Source organism: Trachinotus anak, unplaced genomic scaffold, assembly GCF_046630095.1.
Source record: "Trachinotus anak isolate AG129_WGS33_773 ecotype Australia unplaced genomic scaffold, CSIRO_AGI_Tana_v1 ptg000018l, whole genome shotgun sequence".
NCBI classification, from domain to species: Eukaryota; Metazoa; Chordata; class Actinopteri; order Carangiformes; family Carangidae; genus Trachinotus; species Trachinotus anak.
In genome coordinates, this window is record NW_027273869.1 from 2,852,177 (window position 1) to 2,864,693 (window position 12,517).

At 43.7% G+C, this 12,517-nt stretch overlaps 1 protein-coding gene across 6 annotated transcripts in view; it reads left to right on the top strand.

Moving 5' to 3' along the window:
• The first annotated feature begins 395 nt into the window (after positions 1-395).
• The window catches only part of sbf1 (SET binding factor 1), a 67,097-nt gene continuing 54,975 nt past the window's right edge, over positions 396-12,517 (top strand). For 5 of the 6 annotated variants that reach the window (XM_071501888.1, XM_071501890.1, XM_071501889.1 and 2 more), the window contains exon 1: positions 402-607. In XM_071501888.1, coding sequence (XP_071357989.1) covers positions 553-607 — 55 coding nt within the window. In that variant the 5' untranslated portion in view covers positions 402-552. Of the gene's footprint in view, positions 608-12,517 lie in introns of all 6 variants that reach the window. The other variant, XM_071501894.1, reaches the window with a different exon arrangement.

A 12,517-nucleotide genomic window follows, 5' to 3' on the forward strand; every position in this document is an offset into this window, starting at 1 on the left:
ACTAAGACATGGACTATTGCAGAAAGGTTTCTCTGTGGAATACTATAACAATAAATAATAAATATAATAAATAAATATTCGTTTGATCTACAATATGCCTATATTCTCTAATGAAAATTTGAGGTATAAAAGCAATTCTGGGCCCCTGAAGGAACAGCTCTGCTTTACCAAGGGGCATTTCCACTGTATTTATGTGGGTCCACTTCAATCATCACCACCGTTCAACCCTTAAACGGTGGCACAGTTGAAACTGTGCTAAGTGGGGTTTTTTTTTTAATAAAGTTTTTGGTCAGATTTTTGGCCCCCGAGTTGCAGTCGCTCCTCACATGGGACATTCCTGTCGGGCAGCCCCTCCCTGCAGGTCCCTCTGTGCGCAGACTCGTGGCTCCGCTGTCAGGGCACGGCAGTCTGACAGTATGGCGGCGGGGTGCAGCTGGAAGGATGCTACTGTCGCCCGTGATGTGTCTATCGCCGGCAGGACGTAAATGGACAATTGACGGCAGAAAGAGCAGAGGATTCAGCGAGAAAGGCCTGTCGCCGTGAGCTCCAAAGATGGCCAGGCTCGCCGACTACTTTGTAGTTGTCGGCTACGACCTCGACAAGCGAGGTGGGTGCTTGCGTTAGCCTACGTTGCTAGCATTAACGGCGTATCGCTAGCTGTGGGTAAACTGGAGGCTAGGAGGGAGGCGGGGACGGGCCGGTCGCCACTCACAGCTGACCGACGCCTGGCGCTGTCAGCTCGAAGTTAGCCATGAATTGTAGGCCGGGGACGCGCAGGCCTCACGGGATTAGTGTACTTAAATGCCCGTCTGTCAGCTGGAGTCCCGCATTTCTGACGGGGGAACGCAGTGAATGCACAGCCCAACTGCACTGCTCAACTTGCAGACGTGTTTTAGCTTTAGCAAAGCAAACCGTTTCACTCTGTTGACAGCAAGCTTGCTAAGAGCTAACGGTGGCCGGTCAAGCTCTGGGGGGGGGTCTGTTTGGTCGACTATGGCCTTAAGAAGGATTTATTCACCCGTTTCAGTTTGAGTTGTCTGTCATTTACCAGTGTTGCCGCTTCAGCTGTCGGCGTTTTAAAATGGGAGTTTTTAAGATGCTAGATAGCGACCTGTCAGTGTTGTGGCTGCGGGGTCCTGAGCAGTCACTTGGGACAGTCACTCCACGAAAACCCTGCAGATTTCCGCTTGGACTTGATGGAAAGATTTTTAAAACTGGAAATCGATGCTTCTCGGCGGAGTTGCAGATTGTTTTCTTTGTTTGTGTTTTGTGTGGATTAACCCAGATGGCTTTGCCCCTCCCTGAACCCCCTTGGACCGGAGCTCTGTTCCCTTGTGTTGTTGGGACGGGGTTTGGACCGTTATCTGAGCCCCCCCTCCCTTTCACCCTGAGCCTTGGCCTAGATCTGTGCAGTATAATGGCCCGTTTAATCATGAAATATTCATCCAGCCTATCCGATAGAAGCATGCAGCTTGTAACGTGGTAGAGCCTTTTATTCAGAGTGGAGTTTTGCGTATGATTTATTCAGAAGAGGCAAATTGTAACATGACAAACCCTCTGTGGCTAAAAGCAGGGAGAGAACGGGCTTTTATCTTGATGATGATGGGGAAACCTACATCACATTTCTGATTGCATGAATGCACTTATTGCATCTTGTATGTTTTTCAGAAGGGGCTGAATACAGGATGTTATAACGTGGACACTGCAAACTCTGCAGAAACTCCCCTTCCTGTTCTACTCTGCCTGAATGCAACACAGGGCAGAACAGGCCTGTAAAAAGCATCTGGGAACCAGACAATAAAGCCACAGTGGCTTTAATGGATCAAGGCGCCCGTGCCTTGTAAAGCCAAACATTAAGGGTGATGATAATTGCTGGAGTTGTCCCATTACTGCTGACTTACTGTAACTTTATTCCATACTTCTAGGTGAAAGCATTTAGTTTTGTTGAAATGCTCTACAAGTTATTAGATTACTCTCATCATTATCATCATTGCCATCATTGACAAGCCATTATTAACTTCCTAGTACAGCCTCTGCAGTCAGATCAATACAGCATTGCTCAGCCTTTGCTTTTGACGCTGTCTTTTGCTCCTATAGGTTTGTCTGGTTCCTCACACATCATAGCCAAGATCCAAAACAAGATGGCGAGAGAATTTAGTATTGCTTATGTGTTTCTCTTGAACGCTTGCTCACCAATCAATAATCAATGTCTGCTACAGTGTCAGCAGGAGATGGTCAGGGGGTGAGACTGAATGTAGACTCTGACACGGGAGATTTCCAAATATTGTGCATGTGTGCGATCACTTTTGATTGTATTTTCATTTCTCCAGCTGTGGTGCTGCCGGCACTGAATAACTGTAAAGAAAACACTTGGCAATGGATCAAGAATGAACGGTCCTCAATCATAAGAATACCAGGAATTCTGCAGCACAGTGGAGTTTCCTCTTGTGTCTAAATATCTCATGCATCCTGTCTGCATGTGTGTTTGTGTGTGTGTGTTTGTCTGTATCTGTGTGAGTGTGTGCTGGTTGCCACACAGTCAGTGGAATGTTTTTGCAAGCGTGGGCACTGACAGGTTTTCAGGACTAACATAATCGCTGCACATCTGTCTCTCAGAGCGCTGTCACCGACAGAAACCTCGTGGGTGTTTACAAACAGAACGTCCCGCAGGCAGAACTGTCTTCTCTGCTTTATGATTTTAGATGGAGCTTTAAAACAACCAGCAACAGTTTGACTTGTCTAAAAGACACTAACCCGAGGGCAGAGCTTTGAATCTTCCAATCACTCTGTCTCATTGTCTCTAAGGTGTCAGGTTGCTCACATTGTGCTCAACCTAGATGCAAGTTATATTATCAGTGGATCTTACTTAGAGCCAAGATGGCTGCCTGTGGGCTGGGAAGAGTCCATAGTTGCCGGGTGTGGTCCCCCTTGCAGGGGTCTCCTGAGAAGCACAGCATGTTGCTGTGTTTTGACAGCAGTTCCTCCACTTGGCTGAAAACCTGGCGGCCAATTAGATACAAAGTGTGAGGCCCAAACAGGAAACAGAGGAGGGAACCCGAGGGAGAGGTATGTTTAGTGCGAGAATCCAGTTTGCCCCCTTGTGCGTGGTCTGAAAACCAGGAAGGGGGCTTGTTTGGTTTGTCCGAGTCTGTGTGAGGTGGTCTCATTCAAGACAGTGCAGAGACACACACAGACGCTAGCAAGCATACAGGCTCTATTGTAGCTCCATCTGTGTGCCTCCGGCGCTGCATTTTGAGGGTGTTGGTCATTGCTGCGGCGGCCCTAAACAGAATGCAGGCTAGTTGTTTTCAGGCTGGAGTGACAGCTCATACACATCCTCCACTGACGCCTGGCCTCTTCTACACGCACATATACAAACACACACACCTCTACAGCTCGCGGTCAAGCTGGGACCATTCACAACATTAGAGGCCAGCGAGGACACAAAGAGGTGCTCGCAGGGCATACGGAGCACATGTGGGCTGTTGTGTTTACAACACTCAGGTTGTCGCTGTTGTCATGATTGTAGAGGCATGGCGTTGTGAGTCGCTAAGACTTAACGGTGCTATGATACCATAAAAAAACAAAACAAAAGCAGTTTGCTGTAATTGACTGGGACAGTTCTGTAGTAGTGTTTGTGGTGTTGTTTGGTTGTCAACTCTGTAGGCAAAGTGGTGTCATATTTCACTCCTGGCACAAGTTTTACTGCCAGCTTGACAACATTAGACAACACTAACATTTGAAACTGAGGCTTGTCAAAAACTCCTTAAAGTTAGTTATTGAGAACAGCGTTGTTTTGACATCCTTGGTGAAACTCTGTATTACATTACATTGGCTCTAGTACTGAAAAGTCGGCCTTACCATGACAGAGCCAGGCTGCAGCTTGTCTCTGTTCCGTCCACTCACCATCTACTAAATATTGTTCATTTATCACATTCAGTATGAGATGTTTCAGTGTTGGGCAATATGACGATAATCACCATGAAACACTATCAATTAATAATTATTAATTAATCAGTTGGTAAAACATGATGTTTATTTTAGAAGTTCGTCCTTTATGTCTCGGGGTGTGTGAGGCCACTGTTGGCAATGTTGGAAATCAGGTAGGGCTGGGAGATATGGCCAATAATGTTATCTATCAATCTATAAATAATTATAATAATTTTTAATCACCTATTTTCAGTAAAGACCAGGAGAGAAGTGGTGCATATTGCATGGGTTGTGTCCTGGTACTGTTTGGATGTTTTGTCATATAGGGTTGTTGCTGAGTACATCTTCATCATGGAGCCTGTGGGTTGTTTCTTGAGAGGGAGCAGATGTTGGTTGCATAATCCAAAGGGTGGAAGCGACTAAGATGATAAATTTGTTGTATTCCTGATCTGGGTTTTCCTGCACAGTTTACACACAGTGGTGTTCTGATATCAGTCAGGCTTGAAGAAACCAAACTGCCAACTCTGTTGAGCTGAACTGTCTTTTTTGTTAACTATATCCTCACCGTCTTCACCAGCCGCACTGAAACTCTCACTCCATGAGCTTGTGTTGTTGTTGGTGCCACCGAACAACACACCTGTTAAACGACTGGCCGTTATAGCACACTCCATTATCAAAGGATATGACTGGCTGTGTTGATGAGCCGGGGAGGGAGTTCACCTGGGGTTAGTTCATGCAACCATGAATCTATAGCACTTTGTATTGAACAATTTTCATATTGCTATTGATGAAGTGCCTATCGCCCAGACCTACTGTCACAATTCAGTATTATGTGTTAGAGGATTTTACCCTCTCCTAAGATGCATACATACTCAACGTGGAAATGAGGCAGGATACTTTACTTTGTAGTATTTTTTTGAGGTACTTTATGTCTTCATCAGAGAGTCGACAGCAGAGTGATGACAGGAAATGAGGGAGGAAATGTGGAGTGATATGCTCCATGCAACAACAAATCACATTGTGATTCATGGTTTGCACCTTAAATCTCTAAGTCACCAAGGTGTCATGAAACAGGACACATTTCTCCAAAAGTATTAACAGAAATAGAATATTTGATTCAGACTGCTTCTGAAGCATTGAAGTAGGGATTTCCATTATCATGACAAAGCTATGACTAAACTATGTGTTACTCACAGGTGTGTTTCATACTGAGAGTGTGAACGCAAGAGGAGATCTACATGAAGCCACATCAGGCTCAGAGGGTCATTAGACTCCTCTCATACTGAAAGCACGATGAAGCGAGCGAGTGAGTCTGAGGAGAGAGAGAAGTGTGTGATGCTGCCAGCAGTGCCTGCTTGCGGGCAGCCACTTCCTCCATCGCTCCAGAGCAGGGCTGCAGGCTTTCAGGCCCTCCAGAAATAGCCCTCACAATCTGCCTTTCATAGAGGGACAGAGTGACGCTGGGTCGTGGCAGTGCACTGAGGCTTGTGTGTTGGCGTGACCCGCTCTACCGCCTGCCACTCAGATGGCTGCCTGAATGTTTGTGGCTGTCTCTGTGTGTTTGCTGCGTTACCACGGCAATGTTTAGCACGCCCCCCCCCCCCCCCCCCCCCCCCCCCACCTCCCACCTCCTGTGGGCAGTGGGTTGTGATGAGCATACTGACCAGTAGAGACACACTTTTATTTTTTTGAGCTGAACTTAACTGTTGATATATTTTGTCTAAATATGCAGTAGCTTTAAATTTTTAGCATTAGGGGCTAAACGGTAGAGTGCTCACCATTAAGGCTTAGTCCTAACCACAGCAGCCCAGGTTCCAGTCTGACCTGTGGCCCTTTGCTAAAATGCCTTTTTAGCATTTTTATACGAAAACTTCGCAAAAGTTCCATAGAATTTTTTTATGGCAGCCTTTAGACCTTCACAGGATACCCATGCCCTCCACTGATACTATATTGAGCAAGTAATTGTAGCGTTTAGCTCATGATGACAGATGAACCCACATCAGCTCTATTATGGCTGTGAAATTAAAAAATAATTTCATAAACTGGGCGGCCCTATGGCTGAGTGGTTAGGTTGCACCATGTGAGCATAATGAGCCTGCTTCGATTCCTGGCTGCATGTAAATTTTTTTTGCACGTTCCCAAAAAATAACTTAAAAATGTAACAGCTTGTTGAATCATAATTGTTTGCTTATAAATACAGGAAAGATTTGTAGCTTTTACAGACAGCTGGTCAAGGAGAAACGATCACATATCTCTGTTGTGATGTTACACTAGTCCTAGTGTGTGTGTGTGTGTGCGTGTGCATGTGTCTGTATTACAGGAGTCCGTCTGCTGCGCTGAATGCTTTTATTCATGAGGGAGTCGATGGCCCTGGGGCCCCAAAGCTGCCCTCATTCCCTCATTCCTACTACACTGATATAGAGGAGTGTGTGTGTGTGTGTGTGTGTGTGTGTGTGTGTGTGTGTGTGTGTGTGTGTGTGTGTGTGTGCGTGTGTGCGCGCGCGTGCACGCTGGGTGTAGGGATGCACATACATGCTTCTACACACGTTTCTTTACACAAACAGAGCATGTAGACCACTTCTGTCAGCAGACACTTCTCTCTCTGTCAGATACTATGTAGGCAAATCATGATGTGAGGCTGTGTAGGTCAATTTCTCATTTGTCTGTGTGCTTGTTGCTAAGTAAATGTGATCTGCACCCCAGGGGGGGTGTGCAACAAATGGTTTGGTCTTATGCCCTAGATTTAGATTGAGAAAAACACAGTCTTCATCAAAGGGGTCTATTTATATACTGTTTTGGCTATTCACTACATCATAGTACATTTTACACTAAATATAGAGACACATTTTTAACCTATTGGGTATAGGCATTATTTAGGACTGAAGACACCACAAATATTCATGTAAACATAGTTTATAAGTGCATGTTTGTGTATGTGTGAGGGGGGTGTTAGGGATGCCCTCCTCCTTGGTGCTTTGATGGTCTCCCTGGAATTCAGAGAATTTCTCTGTCCCCTCTCAGGACAAAGGCTGAGTCAGTGCCGCTCTCAGTCAGCCTGGAGGTGGTCAAGGGAGCATTCGTTCAAATCCCCGAGGGGTGATTCCAGCGTGTCCGGGACCGTTTAGATCTGAAGATAGGGGGTTGTTAGGATTAGAGGAGTCGGTTGGCTGCTGTGGTGCCATGCTAACTTTTCAGATGGGGCTAGGATGTGAAGAACTTGCCCATGTAAATATTATTTTTCTCTTTTCTTATTTATTTCTTATAATAATTATTAGTGTTCTGTTATTTACACGTTATCCTATTTTTTACTTCATCTTAAAAATCTAAAAAATCTAAAAATTGTTTTACCTCCATCATATCAGCACAAGGAAACTCTGACTGATACACACTCCTTAAAAGACTCAAAGTCAGCTTGGCATTTATTTCAGTCTAATTCTAATATTAACAGTTCTCTTAGCTTTGGCTGTCAGTTTCCTCTAATTCTCTCTGTGGTGTCTAAATAACTGCATCAGAAATAGAGTATCAGTGGGTGGGTGACTGATGGTAGAAGATTAAGTCTCATCTTTATTAAGATGGCCTGCGGGTCAACTCTGTCTTTCAGAAAAATAAAGGAAATCTGCCTCCAAGACACCTGCTATGCTGCCTCTAATCCGATGTGTAGCCTGTGATTGGGTTGAATATGCAGATTAAAGCAGTGTCATACTACAGGGTTAGTTTTGGGTATGGTACTGTATTTATGGCACATCATAAATAGGTCTGTGTTAAAGGTTATTTAGATTATTGTTGAAGCCCCGGTCTTCAGATTGGTGGTACGCTCCTGGTTGTCAACATCTAAGACTGGGAGATCAAACCAAAATATGACATCATGCTGTAGTTTTTGCCTGATTGCACACATTTAAACCTGTAGACTTAGCTTTTGTCATGTGACAAACATACTCAGCTGTCAATAAAAATAACAAACAGAACTTGAAAATGGAGACTTTGTTGAGTGCGCAGTGTACTGGACAGTCAACATGGCAACAAGTCTGAATTGGATGTTGTTGGGTTAAAATAAGGGTGGCAGCAGCACAAGGGTGAATATAACAGAGAGAAATTAAATGTGCATATTGCTCTGGTATGTGAGGAGCATTGTGATAAATGTAAAACACAAAGTAATATCTAATAAAACTAAAACTACAACACTGTGATGAGGCAGTTTTGAGAAGATTATTCTAAAATGAGTGAAATGAAATTTTTTTTTTTTTCTCCTGCCCATGTGGGGACAAAGACAACAACAGGTGTAAGGTGATGATGATTTTTGTTGGTGCTTGTACCAAACAAGCATGTTACTTTACATCTGGAGAATATGACTGGTAGGCCGGGGTGTCTCTGTAGCACCACAACATTTCATTTAGGGTCTGTTGTTGTTACGGTCTGTATGCAAATTTGATACTATTTCAATGAATTGTGCAGCCATAACAAAAGCAGCTGTGGACAACATACTGTAAGCATCACTCATACTAATCTATAGATAAATGCAGACTTATTCACTTTGTTTTAAACACAAGATGTTAGTTTTCTGTGTTATTAAATGTCTCCAGTGACTGGGAGTGATTATTTAAAATGGTGCAAAATGTTTCAAATTTGCTTTAAGTATTAGTTTGCTGTTGTTGATAAAATCACCAGAGCCACTGCAGATTGACACTGTGCCAGAAACAGACTGTAAATTTCAGTGGTCTCCCCAGTCTCCAGACCTGAATCCAGTAGACCACCTTTGGGATGTGGTAGAACAGGAGACTGGCAGCATGAATGTGCAGCTGACAAATCTGCAGAAATGATGTGATGCAGTCACGTCAACATGGAGCAGAGTCTCAGAGGATCATCTTGTGGAATCAATGACATGAAGAGCTGAGGCTTTTTGAGAGCAAAGGGAGGAACTACCCAGTGTTAGTGTGGTATTTATTTAAAAGTGTGTGCTTTGGGATTTCAAATACAACAAGACTAGACTAGACTAGACTAGACTAGACTAGACTAGACCAGAGATTCAACCTACATTGTATTACTGCCACATGGACTGGTTCCTGTTTGGTTATGAGAGACACACGTATGTTGGCTGTTGGTTTCCCAAGTAACAAGACGTCATTTCCGGGCTATATGTGGGTTACTGCTGCGGTAGAATAAAGAGTTTTGAGGGTCTTTTTGCACCAGGAGTTGGACTGACACAAGCCTATAGCAGAACTGGTAGAAGAATGTTTGGTTGAAATGATTAGAGAGAAGTTAGTGCTTTGTAAAGACAAAGGCTTGCGTGACAGTAGATAAATTGTGATTGAGTTCTTTAGCCCACAGCTATCATGTTTCCTGTTGCAGTATTCTGGGGTAGCACACGGAAGTCTTGTTTGCACTTGTTCTTGAGAAACTGCTTGCAATCAGACATTATTTCCTGCCTTTCATTGTGTCTGCAGTGGATTACCAGAGTTATTAATTTAGCCGTATCCTTTTGTTTACTGTTTACTGTCCCCCTCTTAACCAGCTCTTCACTTTTAGTTAGAAACTATTTGTGTTTTGCAAGTACAGTGAGGCCACGATTATTGAATATTACCGCTCTTTCTGACATCCTTATCCTATTGGTTAACAATTAATCAATTAATTATTTCATTTGCCAAAAAGAGTTTTTCACTTGTCCACTTGAAGCTCTTTTAGAGACACAAGACAGGACATCATCTGTGACAGCATCATGTCAGCATGCAGGCCATGTGCCCTTGACATCATGTGATTGTCATGCACTGATGAGTCCGAGATACTGCCCTCGATTTATGTCACTCTGATCCCGTCACTCTTGGATGTCACATCTACCTCAGTGGCAAGTTTTGGCAGCTCCTCACACATCGGCAGTCATGCACACCTCGTAGAGGATGACTTGTTGACAAATGTTTCCTGACCTCTTCTTGACATTTTAGATGTGCAATATTTATGTCAGTAAAAGTCTGACTTGAATAATTTTTTTTATGGATGCTACTCTTTCATTGCTTTACATCATTTAAACAGCACTGAGATAATGATGCCTACTAGTGAATTTAGAATGTGCTCATTGTACTAATGGATCCTAATAATTCATAAACTATGTCAAAGCTATGGGTTGCATCTTATACAGGACTTAGCTGTGGTTTTTAATGAGACACTGTTTCCTGCAAAAAGAGACAGAAGTGAGGAGTGAACTGTGTTGGGTCTGTTACAGGCTGAGACTGTGCTGAGCTGGTGCTTAGTTAGGACTGTCAGCCTCTGTATTAATTCACTGTGCTGTCTGTTGAGGCTGCTGGGGGCTGGGCAGTGACCATCAGCTGGCAGAGGGTGATCACTACCTGAGTCTGAAGTCTTGTCGCTGTTGCTAGATGCTACATTGCTAGATGCTGCTCCTTAACCACAGTGTAAATGTGAAGAGATGAATTTACCACACTGTTAACACCAGTATTATGTGAACATAGCAGCGTGGTGTTACTTCTCCCTCACATTGACAGTTATCTTCATGAGGCGATAACATTTGAATAGTCTGCAGTGTTCTTGCTAAACTCTCTGATTGCTGATCAAATCAATGCAGAGCTTCTCCTGACTGGCAGCTAGCAGCTCAGTCTTTCTCCCCTGTGTGTGTGTGCACGCATGTGTGTGTAACTGCATGTGATGACATTGCTCCCTGCTGTTGTGTGTCTCCCCTCTGCACAGAAGGGGAAACTCGGCTGGCAGTGTAAAAGGAGTCAATCACCTTTTTTACCTGCATTTAAAAAACCCATTTATCCCCACTAATTTTAGTGTAGGAAGGGTACAAAGCTTTACCTAAAATCATAGTGTAAAACTACAGCATCTCTTAGACTGGTTCATACCAGCAAGTGATGACCTGTACGCTATTTCTTTGAATAAAGATTCATTGAAGAGGGGGAAAAGCTCTCAACAAGCTTGCTGACTGACAGGTTGCAAGCTGTTAGCTCTGTTTGTTCAATGGATGTACTTATACCATCGACTTCTGTCTCATAACTGTCTGCCGGTTATGCCTCTGCTGAGGCACACTGCATACTCCGACTGAGGAAGTTAAATAAAAGTGGACAGTAGGACACAGCCAATAAGTTATGATTGCTTCCTGTATTTTGGACTCTGCGGTTCTTCGTTCCCTCTAAATGTCAGCACTGTCAAAACAGCTGTCTCTTAGTCACTGGTGTGAATTTGTGTGTCAAAGTTGAACTCAATGCAGAAATCGTACTTTGCCTCCACATGCAAATCCACTGAATGTGATTCTAATGAAATGAATGAATCTTACCATAAAATGTTGGTTGGCTAAACCTATGCATTAAGAAATGTTATTGCAGACACTGACTCATTGATTGTGTTTAACTTCATACTATTATTATTTTCTCAGATACATGACACAATTGTAATTCAAAATTACTGATGTACTAACATTTATGAGCATGATATGAATGTCTAAACAAGCTGGGGTCTGCGTTCAGTGGAAGTTGAATCCTGGCTGTACTCAATTCAGACACACTGCTCAGTGACTGGAAAGCAGATGACCTGTATTCAGTGAGCACTGGCAGATTTCCCCACTCTGTTTGAGTCTGTTTGGTGGCTCAGACTAAAGCAGAGGACACTGTGCAGACAGCCACCTGTAGCTGCCCAGGCAAAATGAGAAGTAAAAAGAAATAAAGCTCATGTTATTAATCATCATGCAAGTCAGGTCTGAAGCAAACTACTCCTCAAAACTGAGATAAAGTGAGTCACTCTGGCTGCCGTGCTCTTCTCTGAGGACATTCCCTCTCCTGAAAAGCATTTCCTTTTTGTTTTGGGGGTTGCGGGGGGTGGGGATTAGTTTTCCAGGAAGGATGTGAGTTTACTGAAGAGCTTTTGCGCAAAGAAAATGCCCCACATTGTCTCCAGGCTTTATTTTGGTTCCTAAATGGCAACTTTACCTAGCCAGTCAGTTTTGAACATGGGTTTGCTCATTTATTTATGCAGGATTACCACCTTTCATCATCTGACACCAACTTCAAACAGCACCACATGTGAAGTGTTACCTGCTGATGAGCTGATCCGAGGAGCTCTGTGACATAAAACCATACTGTGTTGTCTCTGACCCAATGAGGGGCCTCGGGCTGTGGCTGCAGTGCTGCTTTTAATCAGAGTGACTCACACTCCTTCATATTTCTCAACAAGACTGTCCCGTGTGTGTGTGTGTGTGTATCAGATGGTGCACAAGTGAGTGCCTGTGTATTCATGTGTAAATGAATGTGTGTGTAAGAGAAAGCTGGGTGGACAGCAGAGAGAGCGCTGTCAGGGGGTGTGGTGTAGAGCCTCAACATAATGATGTCATAGTCTGGTGTGTTTTCAGCCAAAGGCGTCAGCTCTGTGACTGTCTGATGTTATCTTAACACCATGCAATGCAGTTAATGTTGCTTCACTGTGATGTTGCAACGAAATGCGGGTTGTCTGTGTTGCAAGCATCTGTTATATATGTTCATCTATGGCAGGGCAAATTAAATTTAATATTCATTCTATACCACAAACAGTGATAATAAGTCCTTACATTCATGGGAAACAAGCCAAATATCGTCCTGACATTGGC